Source organism: Pristiophorus japonicus, chromosome 3, assembly GCF_044704955.1.
Source record: "Pristiophorus japonicus isolate sPriJap1 chromosome 3, sPriJap1.hap1, whole genome shotgun sequence".
Lineage (NCBI taxonomy): Eukaryota > Metazoa > Chordata > Chondrichthyes > Pristiophoridae > Pristiophorus > Pristiophorus japonicus.
Genome location: NC_091979.1, coordinates 141,519,624 through 141,545,703, shown reverse-complemented (window position 1 = coordinate 141,545,703; position 26,080 = coordinate 141,519,624). Strand labels below are relative to the sequence as shown.

Genomic DNA, 26,080 nt, shown 5'->3' with positions numbered 1-26,080 from the left:
AGGATGTTGAGGGGGCCCATAGCCTTTGGTTTAACCAGTGCGCTCAGCCATTTTTTGATATCTCGTGGTGTGAATGGAATTGGCTGAAGACTGTCTTCTGTAATGCAGGAGACATTAGGAGGAGGCCGATATGGATTATCCATGGCACTTCTGGTAGAAGATGGTTGCAAATGCATCAGCCTAGTCTTTTACACTCGTGTGCTGGGCTCCGCCATCATTGAGGATTGGGATATTCATGGAGCCTCCTCCTCCCATTAGTTGTTTAATTGTCCACCACCATTCACAACTGGATGTGGCAGGACTGCAGAGCTTTGATCTGATCCATTGATTGTGGGATCGCTTACCTCTGTCTATAGCATGCTGCTTCCACTGTTTAGCATGCATGTAGTCCTGTGTTACAGCTTTCCCAGTTTGGCACTACATTTTTAGGTATGCCTGGTGCTGCTTCTGACATGCTCTTCTGCACTACTCATTGAACCAGGATTCGTCCTCTGGCTTGATGGTAATGGTAGAGTGAGGGATATACTGGGCCATGAGGTTACAAATTGTGGTGGAATATAATTCTGTTGCTGTTGGTGTCGCCTCAGCGCCTCATGGATGCCCAGTTTTGAGCTGCTAGATCTGTTCTGAATCTATCCTATTTAGTACGGTGGTAGTGACAAACAACACAATGGAGGGTGTCCTCTATGCGAAGATGGGACTTCTTCTCCACAAGGACAGTGCGGTGGTCACTGCTACCAATGCTGTCATGGACAAATGCATCTGTGACAGGTAGATTGGTGAGCACGAGGTCAAGTAGGTTATTCCCTCAAGTTGGTTCTCTCACCACCTGCCGCAGTCCTGGTCTGGCAGCTATGTCCTTCAGGACTCGACCAGCTCAGTCAGTAGTGGTGCTCCCGAGCCAGTCTTTGTGATGGACATTGAAGTCCCCATCCAGAGTACATTCTGTGCCCTTGCTACTCTCAGTGCTTCTTCCCAGTGGTGTTCAACATGGAGGAGTACTGATTCATCAGCTGAGGCAGGGTGGTAGGTGATAATCAACAGGAGGTTTCCTTGCCCATGCTTGACCTGAAGCTATGAAACCTGGGGTCCAGAATTAATGTTGAGCACTCCCAGGGCCACTCCCTCCTAACTGTATATAACTGTGCCGCCACCTCTGGTGGGTCTGTCCTGCTGATGATACAGGACATACCCAGGAATGGTAATGGAGGAGTCTGAGGCATTGGTTGAAAGGTATGATTCTGTGACTATGACTGTCAGGCTATTGCTTGACTCGTCTGTGGGACAGCTCTCCCAATTTTGGCAGAAGTCCCCAGATGTTAGTGAGGAGGACTTTGCAGGGTCTAATGGGCTTGCTGTGGCCGGTGCCTCGGTCAATGCTGGGTGTTCCATCCGGTTTTATTATTATTGCCTTTCGTTTGTTACAACTGAGTGGTTTGCTAAAACATTTCAGAGGGCAGTTAAGAGTCAACCACATTGCAGTGCGTCTGAAGGACATGAGTGAACTAGATGGGTTTTTTGAATAATCCAATAGTTTCATGGTCACCATTACAGATACTAGCTTTTCATTCCAGATGTATTTAATTAACTGAAATTATATTTCCACGTTGCCGTGCTGGAATTGGAACTCACGTCTCCGGATCATTATTCCAGGATTACTAGTCCAGAAACAAAACCACTATGCTATCATTTACATACCACTATGCTACCATGTCCGTTATCCGAGCAGTAGTTCATTCCGCGGCAGTCCTCTGTGCCACCTGTATTTGACCCAGCATGGCAAGTCAAAGGCTGGCTACGAGGTGACAAGTGTTATCCACTCATGACATGTATCATGACTCCGGTCCGGAACCCACGAACACATGCGCAACAGGCCTACAATGAGAGCCATGCTGCCACAAGGAACATAATAGAGCACACCACCGGTGTCCTCAAGCAACACTTCCACTGCCTGGACCACTCTGGAGGTGTCCTACAGTACTCAGTTGAGAGGGTAACAAGCCTTGTAGTAATATGCTGCATGCTGCAGAACTTGGCAATTATTAGGGAACAGGCCTTGCCACCACATATCAGGCAAGAAGCTGAGGAGCAGGAGCACGAGAAAGAGTAGGAGGAAGTGCAACTGCAAGTGGAGGAACACGAACCGAGCCACGCACAAATTGGCATAGCGTCAAACAGAGTTAAATGTGTGGCTCAAAGTGTGGTGTGGGAGGAAAGGGTTTCAATTCATCGGGCACTGACACCAGTACTGGGGAAAGAAGGACATGTTCTGTTAGGATAGGTTACACTTAAACCGGGCTGGGACCGGCGTCCTGGCAAATTGAATAACTAGGTTTGTAGATAAGGCTTTAAACTAAAAAAAAGTGGGGGGGATGGGGACAGGTGAGGGGAAATTTAGATATCTAAAGAGAACGATCAATGCAATGGAGCAGTGTAGCAATTTGGGTAAAATAAAGTACAGAGAGTTTAATGGTAGCAGTGCAGCAGAGAATAAGTCAAAGCATGGAATAATGGTAAAAAAATTAAATTAGAGGTTCTTTATGTGAATGCTGGAGCTTTCGTAACAAGATAGACGAACTAGTGGCACAAATAGAGATAAATAGATTTGATCTAATAGCCACTACAGAGACATGGTTGCAAGATGACCAAGGTTGGGAACTAAATGTTCCAGGGTACTTGACATTTCAAAAAGACAAACAGAATGGTAAAGAAGGAGGGATAGCTCTGATAATAAAAGATGACTTAAGGACAGTAGAGAGAAAGGACTTCAGCACGGAAGATCAGGAAATAGAATCACTATGGGTGGAGATAGGGAATAACAAGGGACAGAAAACACTGGTGGGAGTAATATATAGGCCCCCTAACAGCAGCTATACTGTTGGACAGAATATTAATCAAGAGTAGGAGATTGTAACAAAGGCAATGCAATAATTGCGGGATTTTAATCTTCTTATAGAATGGACAAATCAAATTGGCAAAAGTAGTCTGGAGGACGAGTTCATGGTATGCATTCGGGATGGCTTCTGAGAACAATACGTCATGGAACCAACCAGGGAACAGGCTATTTTAGATCTTATATTGTGTAATGAGACAGGGTTAATTAGAAATCTCATAGTAAAGGATCCTCTGGGCAGAGTGATCACAATACGATAGAATTTCACTCTACATTTGAGAGTAACTTGCCGAAATCTGAAACTAGAGTCTTAAACTTAAATAAACCAATTATATAGGTGTGAAGGATGAGTTGGCTAAGGTAGATTGAAAAAATAGATTAAAAGCTATAGCAGTAGATAAGCAGTGGCTGGCATTCAAAGAAATATTTCATAATTCTCAACAAAAATACATTCCATTGAGAAACAAAATCTACACAAGAAAAGTGAGCTATCAGTGGTTAAGTAAAGAAGTTAAGGATAGTATAGATTGAAAGAAGAAGCTTATAATGTTGTGAAGAATAGTAGTAAGCCTGAGGATTGGGAGAGTTTCAGAAACCAGCAAATGATGACCAAAAAATTGGTAAAAAGGGAAAAAATAGACTGAAAGAAAACTAACAAGAAATATAAAAACAGATTGTAAGAGCTTCTACAAGTATGTAAAAAAGAAGAGTGTAGCAAAAGTAAACATTGGTTCCTTAGAGGCTGAGGCAGGAGACATTATTATTGAAAATAAGGAAATGGCAGTAACGTTAACAAATATTTTGTACCTGTCTTCACAGTAGAAGATGCAAAAAGCATACCTAAAATGGTGGGGAACCAAGAGTCTAATGTGGGTGAGGAACTTAATATAATTAATATAAGTAGAGAATAAGTGTTAGAGAAACTAATGGGACTAAAAGCCAACAAATCCCCTGGACCTGAACCCCTAGGATTCTAAAAGATGTAGCTACAGAGATAGTGGATGCATTGGTTTTGATCTTTCAAGATTCCCTAGATTCTACAATGGTCCCAGTGGTTTAGAAGGTAGCAAATGTAACACCGCTTTCAAGAAAGGAGGGAGAGAAAACGGAGAACTACAGGCCTGTTAGCTTGACATCAATCATCGGGAAAATGCCGAAATCCATTGTTAAGGAAGTAATCTCAGTGCACTTAGAAAATCTTAACATGAGGTCGGAGGGCAAGCATCGCGAGAGGTGATCGGGTGCGGCACTTCAAAAGGCGGCAGCAGGATCGGGAGGAGCCAGGGGTCGGAGAGCAAGCATCGCGAGAGGTGACCGGGTGCGGCACTTCAAAAGGCGGCAGCAGGATCGGGAGGAGCCAGGGGTCGGAGGGCAAGCATTGCGAGAGGTGACCGGGTGCGGCACTTCAAAAGGCGGCAGCAGGATCGGGAGGAGCCAGGGGTCGGAGGGCAAGCATTGCGAGAGGTGACCGGGTGCGGCACTTCAAAAGACAGCAGCAGGATCGGGAGGAGCCAGGGGTCGGAGGGCAAGCATCGCGAGAGGTGACCGGGTGCGGCACTTCAAAAGACAGCAGCAGGATCGGGAGGAGCCAGGGGTCGGAGGGCAAGCATTGCGAGAGGTGACCGGGTGCGGCACTTCAAAAGGCGGCAGCAGGATTGGGAGGAGCTATCTACAGCAGCGACAGGAGTAAGGGACAAAAAGTAAAAAGAATCAAAATCGAAGTGTGACGTCACAGCCAAGCAGGTAAGTGATTAGCTGGTGGATTGATATTTTTCTTTTCTTTAAAAAACCTTGGGCATTGGTGTAAGTTAGGAATAGATAAGTGATCTTTATTATCTAAAGACAAATAATTAATTAACTTAGCTGTTTGTTGAGTAACGGCTGGGTGCGTTTTGCTAAGGTTTAGAGTTTAGTTCTACTTGATAGTTCCGAGTCTAACTAGAGCGATGGCAGGGCAGCTCAGTCCTGTGGATTGCACATCCTGTGGCATGTGGGAAATCCTGGATGCTTTGTGCAGCCAGGACGATGGAGACTATGAAGGTATGAGAGCAGAGTTGGCTAAAGTGGACTGGGAAAATAGATTAAAGTGTAGAACCGTTGATGAACAGTGGCATACATTTAAGGAGATATTTCTCAACTCTCAAGAAAAATATATTCCAGTGAGGAGGAAAGGGTGTAAAAGACAAGATAGCCATCCGTGGCTAACTAAAGAAATAAAGGACAGTATCTAATTAAAAACAAGGGCATACAAAATGGCCAAAACTAGTGGGAGAACAGAAGATCGGGAAGCTTTTAAAAGCCAGCAAAGAATGACTAAAAAATGATTAAGAAGGGGAAGATAGACTATGAAAGTAAACTAGCACGAAATATCAAAACAAATAGCAAGAGTTTCTACAGGTATATAAAAAGGAAAAGAGTGGCTAAAGTAAATGTTGGTCACTTAGAGGACAAGACCAGGGAATTAGTGATGGAGAACATGGAGCTGGCAGAAACTTTGAACAAATATTTTGTATCAATCTTTACAGTAGAGGACACTAACAATATCCCAACAATGGAGAGTAAAGGGGCTATAGGCGGGGGGGAGGAACTTAATACAATCACAATCACTAAGGAGGTGGCACTCAATAAGATAATGGGACTAAAGGCAGATAAATCCCCTGGACCTGATGGCTTGCATCCTAGGGTCTTAAGAGAAGTAGCAGCAGGGATAGTGGATGCATTGGTTGTAATTTACCAAAATTCCCTGGATTCTGGGGAGGTCCCAGCAGATTGGAAAACTGCAAATGTAATGCCCCTATTTAAAAAAGGAGGTAGACAAAAAGTAGGAAACTATAGACTAGTTAGCCTACCATATGTGGTTGGGAAAATGTTGGAGTCCATTCATCATAGGCAGTCCCTCGAACCGAGGATGACTTGCTTCCACGTCAAAAAGTTCACAGGTGTTTCAATGATAGATCTAAAATTCCAGGTCCGAACTGAATCTTGAAGGGTGGAAGATGCCTGTGCTTGGATTTTTTTAACGTGTGGTGACCATTGCACATTAGCCACCACATGGGCTTGACAGAGCTAGGTCTTGATCCAGTAGCAAGGATTAACTCTTGCTATCTGCTGGGCTAGGCCGCCACGCTGCTCCTTCCGCTCGCCGGCCTGCTCCGATGATGCTCGCAGGCCGGGGGCCGTGCAGACCATTATTAAAGAAGCAGTAGCAAGACATTTGGAAAAGCATAATTCAGTCAGGCAGAGTCAGCTTGGATTTGAAAGGTAAGTCATGTTTGACAAATTTGCTGGAATTCTTTGAGGATGTAACTAACACTGTGGATAAAGGGGAACCAGTGGATGTGATGAATTTGGACTTACAGAAGGCATTTGACAAGGTGCCACATAAATGGATACTGCACAAGATAAAAGTTCACAGGGTTTGGGATAAATAAGGACTGCAACATTTTCCCAACCACAGGTGTTAGGCTAACTGGTCGATAGTTTCTTGCTTTTTCTTCTTCTTTTGTTCTTATTAGGCAAAGTCAACATGGTTTGATGAAAGGGAAATCGTGTTTGACAAATTTATTCGAGTTTTTTGAGGATGTAACTAGCAGGATAGATAAAGAGAAACCAATGGATGTAGTATATTTGGATTTCCAAAAGGCATTTGATAAGGTGCCACATAAAAGGGTATTACACAAGATAAGGAGTCATGGGATTGGAGGTAATGTACTAGCATGGATAGGGGATTAGCATTAGCATGGATAGAGGATTAGTTAACAAACAGAAAACAGAGAGTAGGGATAAACGAGTTTTGTCAGGTTGGCAGGCTGTAACTAGTGGGGTGCCGCAAGGATCAGTGCTGGGGCCTTAGCTATTTACAATCTATATTAATGATTTGGATGAACAGACCGAGTGTAATGTCTCCAAGTTTGCTGATGTAGAAAGCGAGGTGGGATAATAAGCTGTGAGGAGAACACAAAGCATCTGCAAAGGGATATAGATAGACTAAGTGAGTGGGCAGTTAGGTGGCAGATGGAGTATAATGTAGGAAAATGTGCGGTTATTCACTTTGGTAGGAGGAGTAGAAAAACTTTTAAATGTCAGAGAGAATTGTGCAAGAAATAGAGAGAGTTAACATGCAGGTACAGCAAGCAATAAGGAAGACAAATGGTATGTTGCCCTTTATTGCAAGGGGGTGAGAGTATAAGAGTAAGGAAGTTTTGCTACAATTATACAAGGCCTTGGTGAGACCACACCTTAAGTACTGTGCACAGTTTTGGTCTCCTTATCTAAGGAAGGGTATATTTGCCTTGGAGGCGCTACAACGAAGGTTCACTAGATTGATTCCTGAGTTGAGAGGGCTGTCTTATGATGAGAGATTGTGTAGAATGGGCCTATACTCTCTGGAGTTTAGAAGAATGAGTGGGATCTTATTGAAACATACAAGATTCTGAAGGGGATTGACAAAATAGATGCTGAGAGGTTGTTTCCCCTGGCTGGAGTGTCTAAAACTAGGGGGCACCGTCTCAGGATAAGGGGTAGGCCATTTAAGACAGAGATGAGGAGAAATTTCTTTACTCAGTGGGTTGTGAATCTTTGGAATTCTCTGTCCCAAAGGGCTGTGGATGCCGAGTCTCTGAGGAGCGGGCGGGGAAGTGGACTTGAGTCCATGATCGGATCAGCCATGATTGTATTAAATGGAGGAATAGGCTCGAGGGGCCGTATGGCCTACTCCTGCTCCTATTTCTTATGTTCTTATGAATATATTCAAGGCTGAGATAGGTAGATTTTTGGAGTCTAGGGGAATCAAGGGATATGGAGATTGGGCGGGAAAGTAGAGTTGAGGTCGATGATATTATTGAAAGGTGGAGCAGGCTCGAGTATGGCCTACAACTGATCCTATTTCTCATAATCTTAAGCTGTGACATCGGCCATCATGAGTTCCATAGGTGTGCTGATGGAGGTGACCACCTGTTCCATGTTGGAAAGGATGGGCTCCAAGTTCTGTGCAAAACACTGTGCCAAGTTGATGCTGAACTCCTCCGTGTTCCTTGACATTGTGCGCAGGCTTTTCAATGCACCAAGCATTGGTTGTGTACACCCATCAGTCTTCTTCTGCAGCTTGATCGATCGAAATACTCATCTGACTCCTCTGCAACAGAACTAGTGTGCGACCTCACCCTCCGGCGAGCAGGCACCTCCCTCCTCCATCCTAGCCTCTAAAATATGCATAGTGTCAGTGTCTGAGTTGATGGCTGCGAATGCAAGTTCGAATGTCGGTATCTCTATTCACAGTCTTCTTCCTCTTATTCCTCTGACTGTGCTTGCTTACATCAACTGCAGCTTGTGAGTCAGAAGAGATTGTGGGTATGGGGAAAGTGGGATGAGAGAAGGAAGATTAGCATGCAGATATCCTCATCATCGATTCCTCCAGCCCTACCAGTGGCCACGGCCTCAGTGATGCCCCTTCACATGATGGCCAGCACTATATCTTCCCTGGGGGTTAAAACGCTTGCCCTTCTCCAGTTCTTTCCTGCTGCTTCCTGTTATGTGCCACCTTCTCCAGCAAGAAAAAGGGAAATGTGTCAATGTGTGTCCTGTAATATGTTTGGATGATGTGACGGTCATGGTTGAATAGCTGCCATTGTGTGCAAGTTATGAGTAGTCGGTGCAAGGCTTGTAACAGTGCTAAGTGGGCGAGGTAAAGCATATTAATTTTAGGGTTGAGTCCTGATTGATAAACATTGTTGGTAAGTGGGTTATGGGGGTGTAGTAAATTGAACAGTGGATGAAGTTAGTGGTGCAGTTGGTAGGATGTGCCATTTAAAGATGAATTCACTCACCTTGACTACACTCATCATACCGTTAAACCTCTTCTTGCACAGCTTTCATGTTCTTGGAGCAACACTCCTGGCATTGGCCTTTGCCACTACTTGTTCCCACTGTCTCCTGAGCCTATGTCTGGAAGGCTTCCTGTCCCTTCCACCACTTCTTGCAGCCACAATGTATCTCGTCTTTAAAAGGTACATGCTGCTTTTAAGTAGCGCTAGCCGCTCAATATTGGGCCCTCTGCTGATGCGAGCAGCCAATGATCAGTGAGAGGAGTGCTGCCTGCATGCAGAAATCATTTAATAGAGCAGGCTGCACCAATTTAACGTGTTGGGAATGGGCATGGGTTAATCCCAGTGCTGCTATTGGGCGTTATCCAATTTTTCCCCAAAACTTTTTTGCCATTGGAGGGCATCAAGAGGCCACGGGTGACATAGCAGTATCAGCCAGTTGTCAGTGCATAGATGCATCCACCAGATCACTGATGCAAATGACTTACAAAGTTTTTGAATAGATTCCAATGGATTCCAGAGAGCTGACACATGTGCTTTGATTTTACCATCTTGCTGATTTGCATAGGATGCAGGGTGTAATTGATGGCACCATTATGGATCTGCAAGCTCCACGATACTATTCAATCAAGGTGTAGATAATGGGGCAGATTTTGACGGTGGGAGTTTCTGGTGGGAAACCACTCCGATGCGTTGACGTGTCACCTGGAAAAGGCAGCAGGAGGCCACAATGATTTTAACTGCCATGGGTCCCATTATGACAATTTTAACTAGAGTCTGAGTGGGGAAGCTGCCACAGCTTTCTCACTTGACAGAAGCAGTAGGTAGCTGTTGATTAAAACTTTCCTTGAGGAAAGGAGGAATGGGAGTGCCCACCAATCTCTCGATCCAAGACATTTAATTCACAGAATTGCAGTTTCACTATCAATCTAACTTTTTCCATTATGATGTTTTCTCTTTCTAACAGTGGGTTTCTTGTGTTTGATTAATTGGTCTATTGTTCATCGAAGTAGTTTACCTGAGCCGGGAGGATGGCAGCAGTGTGTTACTGTCAGGCTATGGGACTTCACGTGATTCTTAATCACTGAGTTCACACAGCTGATAAAACCAGTTTCAGACTATGACACGACTGCTGCTGTGAGGGTTCCTGACTCAACGTACCTTTGGGTCCCTGTGCAGTCATAGTGGGAAAATGATAGCTGTGGCAATGCAGCCATCTGGAGAGGGAACACTAACATCCATGGTTTGTTCCAACCTTCCACTTTTCCTCGTATCCTGCCAATCTATCCATAGGTCTGAGGATTGTCAGACTCCATGCCAAAATTGGCAGCGCACACAGCACACATTATTTCCCATTTGGTTTGATCTACCTATTCTATGATAAGGGCTTGTATAACAGCAGTCTAAGCAGTCCTAGAGAACCTAAGACTGGCGACAAGGCCCCGGCTGTGAGGGGCTGCACAGCATATGGCCTTGGAGCTACCAACTGCTTTAAGAAGGTTTGCATGCATCAGCACCTCACACATGTAGGATGTGACTTTGTTGCCAAGGTGCAGAATCTGTTAGGCTCATCACCGACTGACTGCAACAGTCTATCATCTCTTAAGGCATTTTTCTTTTGAATGCAAGGCTATGGAGATCTGGGCTTACTACCCGTGCTGCTATAGAAGGCTCTGTCGTTTTCCTCCGCTTGCTCTTCCTGTCCCTGCTCTCCTGTGCTCAGTGACTCCACCTCAGCACTTCCCTCATATTCTCAATCAATGGGGTAGAATTTGGCCAGTACAGATTTCTGGCGCACTCATCAGAGGTGCGCCACTTTTGTCCACCTCAAAGTGCTCCAAAATTCTTCGGGCCGAGTTTGGCCGCTCCCCAGCCTCTCCTCGATGGTGGCGTAGCATGACCACTGGATTCGGGGGCATAGCAAGGTCCCGCCATTGAAAACAGTGCCGGGACCTCTGCACATGCACGTTACAGTGTGCGCGCATACGCAATAGCTCCTCGCCGCTAGAATCTGTGAGAGTGTGCTGCAGGCTGTGTGGGAGGGGCCGAAGCACACCACCCCTATCCCTGGCCGAATGGGCTCCCTCATCGGCGGCCCGCTGCCTTCCCGGGCCGTGTTTTGGTAGGATTTCAATTTTTTTATTTGTTATTGATTGATTGATTGCTTATTACTTTGGTCTTGGTGCTTTAGGTGCAGGGTTCCTTCTATTTTTTATTTGTTAATTAATTGCTTATTACTTTTTGTGCTTTGTTTAGTGCTTTGTAAGTTTTGGTGCTAGGTGCAGATCCTCTCAGCTTCCTTGTATTTTTTATTTGTTATTGAATGCTTATTTTTGTGTTTTGTTTAGTGCTTGGTGCTTTCGAATGTACTTACCTGCACTGATTTCTTAACTCTCCACAAGGGTTTTCTGTGCAGGCCACAAGTGGCCACATACGCTGGCCTAAGTTAGTTTGGAGCAATTATTAGTTGTCCAAACTGGCTTAAATGGCCAAAACAGATGTGGGTGGCTAGTAATGCCCCCTTTTGAAAAAAAAACTAAAAATAATCCTAACTAACTCACTTACACTGGCACAAATTAAATGTGCAGATGGGAATTATTAAGATACCCCAGAAAAATCAAGTTGCTCCAAAAAAAACTATCAACTCCTGGGTATGAATATTTATCACACCCTTCAGCTGAGATTGACAGGCTAGTACTCGGAGCTCCTTCACGGCAAACGAGCCAAAGGTGGGCAGCGGAAACATTACAAGGACACCCTCAAAGCCTCCCTGATAAAGTGCGACATCCCCACTGACACCTGGGAGTCCCTGGCCAAAGAATGCCCTAAATGGAGGAAGTGCATCCGGGAGGACGCTGAGCACCTCGAGTCTCAACGCCGAGAGCATGCAGAAATCAAGCGCAGGCAGCGGAAAGAGCGTGCGGCAAACCAGTCCCGCCCACCCCTTCCCTCAACGACTATCTGTCCCACCTGTGACAAAGTCTGTGGCAAAGTATTGGATTGTTCAGCCACCAAAGAACTCACTTCAGGAGTGGAAACAAGTCGTCCTCGATTACAAGGGACTGCCTATGATGATGAGTTATCAGTCAGCGGGTATGATGAAGGCTTGATGATCCTGCTTGCAGCAATAAGCCAGAAATCTTGCAATTTTATAAAGATTTCTACTTTGAACCATTAATACTGCACCTGTTACTGTGCCTCACCTGCAGAGCTCGTGTGCCCCACAGTTTAAGAAAACACTGTAGTAAAAAGTAGCTTCTTAGTTGAAGGAGAGGCTTTCAGTATTGCAGAGATATATGAAATAGAAAATTTACAAGTTGTGCTTTAAATAAAGAGCAAATTGTCAATATCAAGGTTTGGAAAATAGTTAAAATACATTGCCAGGAAAGTAATAATTTCAGAACTACAATTTCAGCAAAATAAATCAGGATTTTTTGGTCTATTCAGACAATAAAAACACCTCTAGTTGAAGAGATCTTGGAACACTTACCAATAATAGATTCTCCAATGAAATACTTTGTCAATATTAATATTGATCAATATTATTTTATTTTAGTATGTATCCTCAACAAACTGTGAATGGTGTGTGGATGGGAAGTGGTAGGGTCAATTATGTCTTATTATTCCATGTTCAAACACCTTGTACGTTAACTAATTACTGTGGAATTTTTTGTTTCTGTTAATTAGGTACCACCATCTTCTGAAAAAAATGTTTCTCGTAAGCTTCACAACATGATGTCTTAGTGTCCTGGTATTTAATTTGTATCTTAGAATCCAAAGTATTTGAAAGTATTAAGTTACAAGAAGCTACTATTCACACAGAAATTTGCTGCCTATAGATCCTTTTTGCACATTGACACGTGCTTTTGGAGCTTACCTGAGTTCTGGAAATTGTCGCTGCGACGCTGGTTGACTTTCAGGCGTACTGTGGTCAACTGACAGATAATTGACACATGGTTATGTATTGCAGCATGATGAACAAGTGCATAACCAGCATCATCTACAACCCCAAGACGAGATATTGGATTTTGTTGACAGTATGTGAGAAAGATGGAAGCAAGTCCACTCTTGGTAGCAGATATTAGACCAATGGGCAAATTCTGGATGAAAAAATAAAAAAACTAGTACAATTGCATGAAATTTACACTTCTGCACAGTTTCCTCAAGAACTGAGTTTTCAGAACATTTGTGAAATGATCTTGTTGAATGTCTGAATTTTCAATTGTATCAGATGGGTACCGAAATCAGTTTTGCCAGGCACAGCATTTTTAAAATAAAATGTTTACTTAAAAAAAATCCCTAGTTATGCAGATATGGTATTATTGATGCACAGATTATGGGCTCAATTTTCCCCAAAGCTGTTTTTTGGCGTACTTGAAGAGTTGCGCCCGTTTTTTGGGAGCCCAAGTACGCCAAAAAAAAAATCATCCAAGTTTCCCCGTTTGAATTCTTCATTTTGGCACTGCTTAACCTGTCGTTTCGTTTTGGGGGTGGAGCCCAAGATCTGCGCCAAAAAGATCGGGTCACCACGGTAACCAGGGACACAATGCGGGCTGAGGCTAGAAAGTGAAACATACAGCTAGCTCACAGCAACCTGCACAAGCACATTACACATTGCAGCAACTTACCTCCATTAAATTATTAAAGTGTAATGACAAAAGTCTATCTCCCCGCCCCCTCCCCACCCCCTGCCCCGCCCCGATGCCGGTGCCGGTTCCCGCTCCTATCCTAGGCCGAATTGCTTCTCCCCTTCTGGTCTTTGCTCCTATCCCAGGCCGAATAACCTCCCCCCTCCTGGTTCCTGCCCCTATACCTGGCCGAATGGCCTCCCCCCTCCCGGTCCCCGCACCTATCCCTGGCCGAATGGCCTCCTGGTGCAGGTCCCCGCACCTATCCCAGGTCGAGTGGCCTCCCGGTCCCGGTCCCTGCACATAACCCTGGCCGAAAGATCTCCTCCCTCCTGGTCCCTATTGCCGAAAGACTACCCCACCATCTCTCCCACTCTCTCCCACCTCTCTGCTGCTGCTGTCTGAGCCCTGGAACTGCATCTGCTGCACTGATTTACTTACCTGTGCCGATTTTCTTAATTCACCAGAAGGTTTTTCCACAGAGGCCACATAAACCGTCCTAAGAAGAATTGGAGTAAATCGGAGCTGGCCAAACTTGCTTAAATGGCCAGAATTGGTACAGGTGGCAGGTTACACAAAAAAAAACTAAACTAAAAAATCGTAACTAACATTGATTGGGGAAACTTAGATTTTTGAACTTAGGCCAAAAAAAGCAGCGTGTGCCAAAAAAACGACGCAAATCACTGGGGAAAATTGAGCCTAATGAATGGCTTCTTTCTGTGTTGTACATTCTAAGTAATTCTATGTAAGAAAATACTAATACTCAATGGCTCATAGACTATTTGAACCCAGTCTTAGGGCTAGAATTTCCAATATTTCACCGCCCGGTTTCTCGGCAGTATTGGCCATTTTGGGCGAGAACTGGGTCAGTGAAAAATTTCCCAGCTGAGGCACGCCAGCGGTTTCGAAGTACCGCTGGGGAGCGGACTGCCGGCATGCACCGTCCACAGATCACCCTGGTGCAATCTTTGGCTGAACAGGGATCCGTAGGTAAATATATAGAATAACATTTTAACCGCCCATGAGGATCAGCGGAGTTGGGCGGTAGGTAAGTAGGTCTGCAAGAAAAAGGTAAGTGATTGGTTTTTTACTATTTATTTTCAAAATCTGTTGGGGTGATTTAATTTTAAAGTGTCTTGGGAATGTTTTAAACATTTTTTAGTTAGGTTTTTTAAATAATTATTTTTATTCTTTTTTGGTGTGAGACCCAACCCGCAGCCTCGGTGTAAATTTTTATAGATTTTTTAATTTTTTGCCCATTTTCTTTAGGTACTGCCCAATCTAGCTGAAATTGCACTTTTCCACCCAGATTGCGGGTGCAAGGTCCATATTTTTTGCTGGCCGGATTTAAAAAAAAATTTTCGGCAAGTTTTCGCCGGTGATAATCTTCCCAGCCTTAGTGGATTTTTGGGCGGCAATTAGGCACTGGCGGGCTGATAGGAAATTCAAGCCCTTAGGGTTTTGTTCATTACAAATTTCTAAACAGAAATTACATTAAAACATTAAACTAGAGGAGGACAAATAGCAGGACAGTACCAGGCCTCATGTTGTGGCAGAGACCCTTGCCTTAGTAGATTGGATACTTTTGTGAAGAAGACATGTGATCCACTTCTAGAGCTGTAGGCAGTGATGGGTACCTTGTACTTTCCAGCCACTTCAACTGATAACATAAGAACATAAGAATAAGGAGCAAGAATAGGCCATTCGGCCCCGAGCCTGCTCCACCATTCAATGAGATCAAGGCTGATCTTCTACCTCAACTCCACTTTCCTGCACTGTCCCCATATCCCTTGATTCCCTTCATTCCAAAAATCTATCGCTCTCTGTCTTAAGTATACTCAAAGACTGAGCCTGCACGGCCCTCTGGAGTAGACAATTCCAGAGATTCACCACTCTCTGAGTGAAGAAATTTCTCCTCATCTCAGTCATAAATAGCCGACCCCTTATTCTGAGACTGTGACCCCTGGTTCTAGACTCTCATAATTAACAGTTCATTGGAGACTGAATCTAGCATAATCCTTGTCCTTATGGCTCAGTATCATATCTTGTAATTTATTGTCAACGTTGCTGGGTCAAAATATGGAACTCCTTACCGACCAGAACTTTGGAAGTACCTTCAGATACGGACTGCAGAGGTTCAAGAAGGCACTTCACCACCACCTGCTCAAGGACAACTACATAGAAATATAGAAACATAGAAAATAGGTGCAGGAGTAGGCCATTTATCCCTTCGCGCCTGCACTACCATTCAATATGATCATGGCTGATCATGCAAATTAGTACCCCATTCCTGCTTTCTCTCCATACCCCTTGATCCCTTTAGCCGTAAGAGCCACATCTAACTCCCTTTTGAATATATCTAACGAACTGGCCTCAACAACTTTCTGTGGTAGAGAATTCCACAGGTTCACAATTCTCTGAGTGAAGAAGTTTCTCCTCATCTCGGTCCTAAATGGCTTACCCCTTATCCTTAGACTGTGACCCCTGGTTCTGGACTTCCCCAACATCGGGAACATTTTTCCTGCATCTAACCTGTCAATCCCATCAGAATTTTATATGTTTCTATGAGATCTCCTCTCATTCTTCTAAATTCCAGTGAATATAAGCCTAGTCGATCCAGTCTTTCTTCATATGTCAGTCCTGCCATTCCAGGAATCAGTCTGGTGTACCTTCACTGCACTCCCTCAATAGCAAGTATGTCCTTCCTCAGGTTAGGAGACTAAAACTGCACACAATACTCAAGGTGTGGTCTCACCAAGGCCCTGTACAGCTGCAGTAAGACCTCCCTGCTCCTATACTCAAATCCCCAAGCTATGAAGGCCAGCATGCCATTAGCTTTCTTTACTGCCTGCTGTACCTGCATGCCTACCTTCAATGACTGATGTACCATGATACCCAGATCTCATTGCACCTCCTCTTTTAATAATCTGTCACCATTCAGATAATATTCTGCCTTCCTGTTTTTGCCCCCAAACTGGATAACCTCACACTTATCCACATTATGCATTTGCCATGCATTTGCCCATTCACCTAACCTGTCTAAGTCACCCTGCAGCCTCTTAGCATCCTCCTCGCAGCTCGCACTGCCACCCACTTTAGTGTCATCTGCAAACTTGGAGATATTACACTCAATTCCTTCGTCTAAATCATTAATGTATATTGTAAATAGCTGGGGTCCCAGTACTGAACCCTGCGGCACCCCACTAGTCACTGCCTGCCCTTCTGAAAAGGACCCATTTATTCCCATTCTTTGCTTCCTGTCTGCCAACCAGTTCTCTATCCACTTCAATACATTACCCCCAATACCATGTGCCTTAATTTTGCACACTAATCTCTTGTGTGGGACCTTGTCAAAAGCCTTTTGAAAGTCCAAATACACCACATCCACTGGTTCTCCCTTGTCCACTCTACTAGTTACATCCTCAAAATTTCCAGAAGATTTGTCAACCCTTTCATAAATCCATGCTGACTTGAACCGATCCTGTCACTGCTTTCCAAATGCGCTGCTATTACATCTTTAATAATTGATTCCAGCATTTTCCCCACCACCGATGTCAGGCTAACCGGTCTATAATTCCATGTATTCTCTCTCCCTCCTTTTTTTAAAAGTGGGGTTACATTAGCTACCCTCCAGTCCATAGGTACTGAACCAGTGTCCATGGAATGTTAGAAAATGACCACCAATACATCTACTATCTCTAGGGCCATTTCCTTAAGTACTCTGGGATGCAGACTATAAGGTCCTGGGGATTTATCGGCCTTCAGTCCCTTCAATTTCCCTAACACCATTTCCTGACTAATAAGGATTTCCATTAGTTCCCCCTTCTCGCTAGACCCTTGGTCCCCTAGTATTTTCGGGAGGTTATTCGTGTCTTCCTTAGTGAAGACAGAACCAAAGTATTTGTTCAATTGGTCTGCCATTTCCTTGTTCGCCGTTATGAATTCACCTGATTCTGACTGCAAGGGACCTATATTAGTATTCACTAATCTTTTTCTCTTCACATATCTATCGAAGCTTTTGCAGTCAGATGGGCAATAAATGCTGGCCTTTCGGGAAACACCGAGAATTAAAGAAACTAATTTTTAAAAATTACACATTGAACCACTGGAGAGCTCACTGAACATTTTTAAAATCTAAAACAAAGTCCTACTTTCCATAACTGGAATATTTAAAGAAATATATTTAATTATAAATGATGTCATTTGAGAGAGATTTGTTACCCCTTATATTTGTACTACTAGATAAGTATCCAAAATCTTTCAGTGACTAGTCACACACGTGGAAAATAGCCGCCAACATTGCTTACTTATAATAATTATTATGAGGTATAATACAAATAAATAAAAGCTGCATGACTATATATACTAAGTATTTCTGTGTAGCATAAAGACAACATTCTTAGTACCTTGCATTTCATGGTTTTTTTATGACCAAATTTTTTCTTTAATTGTTCATTCAACTGGAATTCATTTAATGGTAGCTTCTTGGATTTGAGCGAGTGGATTGTTTCACTCATGGCTCCCCACCACTGAACCTTCTGACTTGACTGAAAGAGGTTTTCCAGTTCTACAGAGATTACATAATAGCTGTAAAAGTGGAATAAAACAAGACATTTTTAAACATACATTAACATGCAATTTTGTATCAAACAACTTCAAATATTTTAAGGATCAAAAAGAATTCTCTGATGGCTCAGCAGGTAAAAGAATTCCCCAGTGTGGCACTAAATTAATAGGACGCAAAATTCGGATCTGTAATGACCATTTTTTGGGCACTATGAGTGCCCTTAGAGGTTTAAAAGGGAGTCCACGCTTTACGGGCATACTTCTGACACGAGTCGCATCGGATGCCATATTGGTTAGGGCGTTCGTGTGTGTGTGTCTACCGGAAGTATGCAGAGTAGGCAGATCATGATATTAATTAGCGGGCAATGCAGATTTTATGCCAGCGCTGCCATTTTGGAGCTCAATGCTTCAGCTAACGCGCTCTCTAAAGCTTGCACAGCGGAACACACGTTCAGCAGCAGATAGGAACCCCCTCAGTGCTATTTAAAGGGATCATTACTGAAGTGGAACAAATGGGGATAGGCTATCATTATAATAGCTAGGCTAACATTATAATAGCAATGCTTGAATTATTAGTAAAGTGTATCTTTGAAATAAATGGTTCTTCACCGAGGCATACTTGACCACAGGAACCTTTAGAGACAGCTGGCTTATTTAGAAGCTTGGGAAAATATTTAGAAGCTTGGGAAAATTACTCATTGTTATGTTCAGAACAAGAAGATAAGGAAAATGAAGGCCAGGCAGGGTGCCATGGGAATGGGAGGCCCAGGCTAGAAGGAGTTAAGATAATGGAGACACTTGCTGGACTTGAATAACTCCATTGAACAGGTATTTGTGTTGAAACAGTGTGTACTGATTTATGATTGTCGCAAAACAACCTAAATTACAGTAACTTGTGTATTATAAAAGTATGTTTCAAACTCTGTATTGTTGAGTGTGGATCACTCCCTTGCATGTGCTCAAATAAACTCTTTACTTGCTGAACTCAGTAGACTCGTGAGTGATTATTTTTACCACAACAATTGGCGTAGTTGGCAGGATCCCCAAGGCCTGACAACCGTACCAAATTGAACGCTGACATCAAAGAACGGGTGAGTATGTTTATGTTCGGGTCGGGAAGCCAGTGGGCCAAATCGAGGATCAGAACCAGGAGATGGGTCTGCGGGTAATGCAACTAAAGAACGTTAGGTAGAGATAAGTCACGGCTCCTTGGGTAAATTTCTTTGGGTAAAAATTGCTCTCAAGGGTGAAAAATCTCTTGGGAAAATATTGCTCTCAAGGGTAAGAAGTTTCTTGGGTAAAGATTGCTCTCCGTGTAAACTTCCTTGGGTAAAGATTGCTCTCAAAGGATGAACATCCCTTGGGAAAATATTGCTCTCAGATTAAGAAGTTCCTTGGGTAAAGATTGCTCTCAAGAGTAGTTAGGTGAAGTAAATTAGTTACTGAAAGAAGAATGTTGTTTAAAAGTTTTCAGAAAGTATGAGAGTGTTCGTGTGGAAGTTTTCCTGACTGTGAATTTTTGGGGAGTTAAAGAATTTTTCAGATGTCTGAAAGCCTGTCTTTTAAAACAAAAACAGTATGTTAGTTTTAGTTCCGCCCAGTTTTTCGGACAAAGAGCTGAATTTTTTTTTAACCCTTTGTAATGTTGTACTGGATCTGGAAAGATTAAAAAAGTATGAATAAACTGAGTGTTAAAAATGATTATTGTGTACCTAGAATTGAATTCGATTTTAAGTTAGAAACGAAGGTGCAATTTATTTTGATTATGATTTATGGAGCTATGAAATGCACAAAAGACGGCTTGTTAACAAAAGATAAAACTTCAGCCTTGAAGTTACATTTGCTAAAAAAAATGTTGGACGTTTTAATTGGATTACAGAAAAAAATTGCGATTGTCATATATAGTTTAAATTAAAAATGTGTGGTCTCGTTTTAAATCAATTTGAATCATAACACAGCATTGTGTTTTCAATTTGGTTATTGCAAGCAAATGAATTTGAACATTTAAAAAGCACCGTCTTCTTTAATGTTCCTTTTTTAAAAAAAGTCTGCCTAAATTTCTTGGAGCTATAAGCTAAGGGAAGCCTACCTCTCCTTTTTCCTTTTGTGTTGAATTTATGTGATATTTGTTAAATACAAAAACTAATGTTTCTCCAGTTATATTCATTATTTTTACAGTCAATGGAAAGGCATCCAAAGCAAGAAGAATATGGAAACTGGTGTAACTTACTGTGTTATTTTGTGTTATTTTATCCGCTCTGTATTGTGTTTAGTTAACAACATATATTGGTCTGAATTTAATTAGAATTATTGAGGTTAATTAGCCTATGAAAACCCACATTTCATTGTGGCCATGGTGAAATTCTGGTTATTTCAAAGTGCGAACGTCCCTAGTTCTGGACATGAGACTTTCACATTGAAAAAAAAATGAATGAAGACATGAATAATGATTTTTAGCTAGGAAAAAGTAAAAGTTACTGTTTGGTTGTTTGGAAAAATGTATTTTTAATTACGTGAAAGCTTTTAGTTCAGTAAAAGAGATTTAATAAAAGATTGGCAGTATTTGAATTGGAATTTTGAAAAATGCTGTTTTCTCTGATGAGAGACAGAAATGCCGTTTGGGGGAGATGAGATAACATATAGAAGTAGGCTTGAAAATTAATTACGATCGTTTGAATTGCGAGTGCTTGTGTTAAAGACACTTTATAAATTATCACTTGTTTTTGAAATTTGAATTAATGTGTAACATCGAGAGAGGAAGTTTTGAAAGTAAGAGCATTATAAAGGGCTCAATTTTCCCCAAAGCTTGTTTTCTGGCATATTGCCAGAGTTATACCCATTTTTCTAGGCCAGAAATGCGCCAGAAATATTTTGCCAAAGTTTCCCAGATATATAATTTGAATTTACAGCGTGTCCAATCAGCTCGGGAGGTGGAGCCTGCTGCTTCCACAAAAAAACGAAGCAACACCTTCTGCGTATGCACGGGAAAAAAAAGGTCCGTTTTTGACGTCGTTCCAATGGGCTCGTATGCACAGTACAGCTCGGATTTGGCAATTGGCCATTCTTAAAGAGCCAGTTGTGTGTATGAGAAGGAGTGCTGTGAGATCATTGGAAACATCGCAGCTGCAGCAAAACAAGATGCAACATAGAAACATAGAAAATAGGTGCAGGAGTAGACCATTCGGCCCTTCGAGCCTGCACCACCATTCAATGTAATCATGGCTGATCATGCAACTTCAGTACACCATTCCTGCTTTCTCTCCATACCCCTTGATCCCTTTAGCCATAAGGACCACATCTAACTCCCTTTTGAATATATCTAACGAACTGGCCTCAACAACTTTCTGTAGTAGAGAATTCCACAGGTTCACAATTCTCTGAGTGACGAAGCTTCTCTTCATTTCGGTCCTAAATGGCTTACCTCTTATCCTTCGACTGTGACCCCTGATTCTGGACTTCCCCAACATCGGCAATATTCTTCCTGCATCTGACCTGTCCAATCCCATCAGAATTTTACATGTTTCTATGAGATCCCCCCTCATTCTTCTAAATTTCAGTGAATACAAGCCTAGTCGATCCAATCTTTCTTCATATGTCAGTCCTGCCATCCCGGGAATCAGTCTGGTGAATCTTCACTGCACTTCCTCAATAGCAAGAATGTCCTTCCTCAGATTAGGAAACTGTACACAATATTCAAGGTGTGGCCTCACCAAGGCCCTGTACAACTGCAGTAAGACCTCCCTGCTCCTATACTCAAATCCTCTTGCTGTGAAGGCCAATGCTTCCTGTCTGCCAACGCATGGCAAGGACCAAGAATTTCTTACATGAAAAGGTGGAGGCACTAGTTAGTGTAATTGAGAACAGATGGCAGGAGCTGGACACCAGCAGAGATCACATAAAAGTTCCACCAAAAAAATGAAGAAACACTGGAACCAAGTTGCAGAAGATTACTGCACAGTGGTGACCACCATGAGATCTGGAAGCCAGTGTAAACTGAAATGGCAGGACCTTGGTCAAGTAGTTCGTGTAAGTAATATTTTAATTTTTTCAATGGAATTGCAATTGTAAATGTGACCAGCTGTATATGTCCCACCCAGCAGAAAGACACCCTCTCTAAAAAGTTAGGTTTTCATCTCTGCAGAGGAAGGTGGCACATAATAAAAGGGAAAAAACTTGAACAGGAGGAGGCCCAGCAAATCTGCACCCACTGACACCCTTGGAAGAGAGGGTCCTGCCTGGAGAAAAACAATTAGTACTGCACAAGCTGGGCCCACACACGAGGGAGAGGGTAAGTCCTGCAAATTCATCATGGTCCTTCAAATCAGCCTGCTGCCTGACCTGCGATGTGTGAGCCTACGCATGCCACCCACCCTGTCCCCTCCTCTGCTGCTAACCATTTGACTGTTCTGTTACCTTTTGCAGAACTTGAGGCCAACACTGACAATGCAGAAGATTCAGATGAGGATGAACCTGAAGAGATGAAAATCTTCCAATCCAACCCTCCAGACCAAAAACATGAGGGTGAAGGGGAGGGGATGGAGCTGGATGAAGCTCCCATTGTTGTACTGATTTTGGAGGAGGTGCCGCTCATGGAGGTGACAGCCCCTTCCGTGACTAGTGGTTTGAGTGTTGGTGGGACGTTCCATGGTTTCACACCTTTCGAGGTTGCGGGTCCCGGTGGTGTAGCGCTGCGAGGCACACCCAGGACCCCACATTCCGAGGCTGCGGGTCACCCCAAATGGTGTGGTGCAGCGAGGCACACCCAGGGCCCCACCATCCCAGACTACGGATTCCAGTGTTGGGGTGCGAGCCATACCCATGGGAAGGAGGGGAAGGAGAGCTCGACCACGCTCTCCTGAGGTGCAGGATCTAACAGATGTGATTCAGATGATTTCATTGAGTGCAGAGAGCATTGCCCTTACCCGATCGCTCCTGGATGCCATCAATGGGGTGAGTGATGAGGTAGTGGGACTGTCGGGTGAAGAAACAGCAATGACATGAGAAATGGGAATGATATCCAGGATCATCAGTGAGGGAATAGCGGCCATGAGGGAGGGATTGTCAGAGATAGTAGAAACCACATCAATGACCATGAGGGAGGGAATGTTGCAGGTCGTTGAGACACTGTCAGGGCGCATGAGGGACGGCATGTTGGAGTTAGCTGCTGCAATAAGGGAACACGCCCGCACAGAATCATCTGTCACTCCCACTCCAATCCCCACACTGGTCTCTGAAGAGCCTAAAGCCGGGCCCACCAACTTGCCGCCTGGGCCCTCCAACTTGCCGCCTGACGCCGAAGCAACAGGTGCGCAGTACCCGAGATGTTAGAAAGAATAAGGTTGGTATCAAGCCCAGAAACACTGCACCACTGCCTGCGGGCAGGGGTGGTGGAGTGTCCAAGATCAAGCACAGCGGGCGGACTTAGAATAAGGGGGATGAGAGATGGGTGCAGCCTTCCTTTGCTGATGCTGTTGTTATTATTATTATTGTTACTATTGTAACTTTTCTCAAATTAAAAGTTTCTTGTAAGTTATGTAAATTTACAGTTTATAAGTGATCTTAAAGTTTTTAAATGATTTTAAAGAGTAATATTAAAGTAAAGTTTGATACAAGATTAATTTTATTAAAGTTAAGTACATTGTAAACTTTTGAATGAAATATATTTTACATTAAAATTGACTCATGTTCCATTAACACAACACAATATTACAGAACAGTTCCAAACAGTAAACATGTCCATGTGAAATAGTTGTCGCTGATCCCTCAGGCATCAGTAAAGCGTTCACGGATGAGCTGCTGGCGCAATGCTTGAGCAATCGTTAAAGGAGCACGATAACCCGCCCTCCTCTGCTGTCATGCTCCGGCCTCAGGCACTTGCAAGGCTTCCTCATCCTCATCGTCCTCCTCCTCCCCCTCCTGCTCGACACCTGCAACTTCCACGTCATTATCATCAGCCACTCTCTCCGCAGGTGGGTCTTCCACTACCAGGTGCTGCTGCCTCATGATGACTAAGTTATGCAGCATGCAGCACACAACAGTGAACTGACCGACAATCTCAGGGGAGTACAGCAAGTAGCCTCCAGAATGGTCCAGGCATTGGAAACGCTCTTTCAATATGCCAATAGTCCTCTCAATAATGCTGCGTGTTGCAATGTGCAGCATTTTTATTGATGGTCAGCTTCCATCCGGGTTACGTGTAGGGGCATCATGAGCCAGGTGGCGAGGCCATACCCTTTCTCTCCCAGTAACCAGCTGTACCTTTCTGGCTTCTGCTGAAACATGGCAGATATAATGCTGTTGTGTAGGATGAATGCATCATGGGTGCTGCCAGGGTATCTTGCATCGACTGACAATGTATGATGCATGTCGTCACACACGAGCTGCACATTAATGGAGTGGAAGCCTTTTCTGTTCCTGTACATCTAGGAATCCTTCAAAGGTGCTCGCAAGGCGATGTGGGTACAATCAATGCAGTCCTGTGCCTTTGGGAAGCCAGAAATCCTGGAGAAGCTCACAGTCCTGTCATGGATTGCTTGGGTGGTCATGGGGAACTTTATGCTGTCATTCCTACTCGTGTACAGTGCAGCCGTGACCTGGCAAATGGAGACATGTGTTGCATGGTGAGAGATGGCGCACACATCCCCAGTTATAGCATGAAACGATCCCGAGGAATAGAATGAAAGTGCAGCTGTAACCTTCACTTCAACTGACAAAGCAGTCCTCCTGATGCTTCTAGATTGCAGATCTGCTTTGACCAACTCACAGATCTCACATAACTTCTTTGCAGAAACGCAGCCTTCTGACACAGTCTGCATCACTCAGGTGGAGATATAAACGCTTGTCTCGATATACCCGAGGTGGGTAAGGCCTCCTGCCCAACACCCTACAGGCTCTGATGTTCCTGATGTGATGAAGTTGAATCAATTGTCTCCTACATAGCACCATGCTGCAGAAGTCTCGCATAAGATATGGCATTGTCAGTATTGCCCCAAACTTAAATTTAACCTTTGAAAGAAGCTCAAAACAGCAGGAAAACAGGCAGCACAGGTTTGCAGTTGTACCTCTCCAGGCCTGTATGGATGGACCACACCCAAATGTCTTGTGACTTCTCCTCTCTTCCCCAACCCCCAAGCCCTTGACTCTTGTGACTTCTCTCTCTCCCTCCCCGTACCCGGGATCCAAGCCTTCCGATCAGCACCTCACTCTCTCTCACTCCTCCCGCTCTCCCCCATAGCTTATTTTCTAGCCGAACCCCGAGCCGCTGTGTCCGGGCGTGAGGCCGATGCTGCCGGCCAAAGCTACACCCCTCTAGCCCTGCTTCAAGAAATTCGCTGGTGACGTGTGAGTAAGTAAAAAAATGAGAATACTTCTGAAATCCAACAAATTTATATTTCTACATTGACAGATAAAAAAAAGTTGAACTTTATTATTGATTTTGACAGTGTTCTTGACTCCCTCCAAAATCTTCGATTTAAAAACAATGGCGTTTTTAAGCGCAGATTTGAGAATGTGCGCTGGTTTTCTTAACTCACCAGAAGGTTTTTCAGGAGTAGCCAGATATGCCGACCTAAGAGAAAAAAATGTTGGCCAAACTGCAAAAAATTGAAAAAAATGGCACAGACATGAGGGAACGTCAAAAAAAAAACTGGCCTAGAAAAATCATAACTAAGTCAATTACGCCAGTGTAGATCACAGGGGGTAACTTGGAAAAAAAAAATACGTCAGAAAAAATGGCGCGGCCCAAAAAAAGAGAGCAAATGACCGGGGAAAATTGAGCCCAAGGAATGACCAAGTGGGAACTGTTATGTATGAATAAAGAGGCTTGACTGGATGCTGTGAGCTCAAAGTAAAGTGTGACCTTAGTCTTTTATTGCAGGTCTCCAGAGTGCCTCTCCAGCCTGTGAGGCCTCCTTAAGTACCTGTGCTCCCAAGGGATTATGGGATCCCTTGGGACTTCAGGGGATGAGCCCTCTGGTGGCTGTACAAAGTATATACAAGTTTACATATATAATAGGAACGTTTGAAAGAAGTTAAACCATTCCACTGACATGTGTTTTATATTGGACATTAATATGATTTAACAAATTAACTCTTTGGGGTCTGAAGTAGAGCTACAATTCAAATACCTGAGAAAGTAAAATCCAACTGAAGATTAAGGAGATAATTGCTGT

The 26,080-nt window shown here is 43.6% G+C and overlaps 1 protein-coding gene across 1 annotated transcript in view; it reads right to left on the bottom strand.

Annotated features, from left to right (window-relative positions):
* ankar (ankyrin and armadillo repeat containing) overlaps window positions 1-26,080 on the bottom strand; it is a 408,780-nt gene that overhangs the window by 310,923 nt on the left and 71,777 nt on the right. The window contains exons 6-7 of the mRNA XM_070873696.1: window positions 17,750-17,930; window positions 12,593-12,815 (exon numbers count right to left, since the gene is read on the bottom strand). Of these exons, the coding sequence (XP_070729797.1) occupies window positions 12,593-12,815; window positions 17,750-17,930 (404 nt within the window). The remainder of the gene's footprint in view (window positions 1-12,592; window positions 12,816-17,749; window positions 17,931-26,080) is intronic.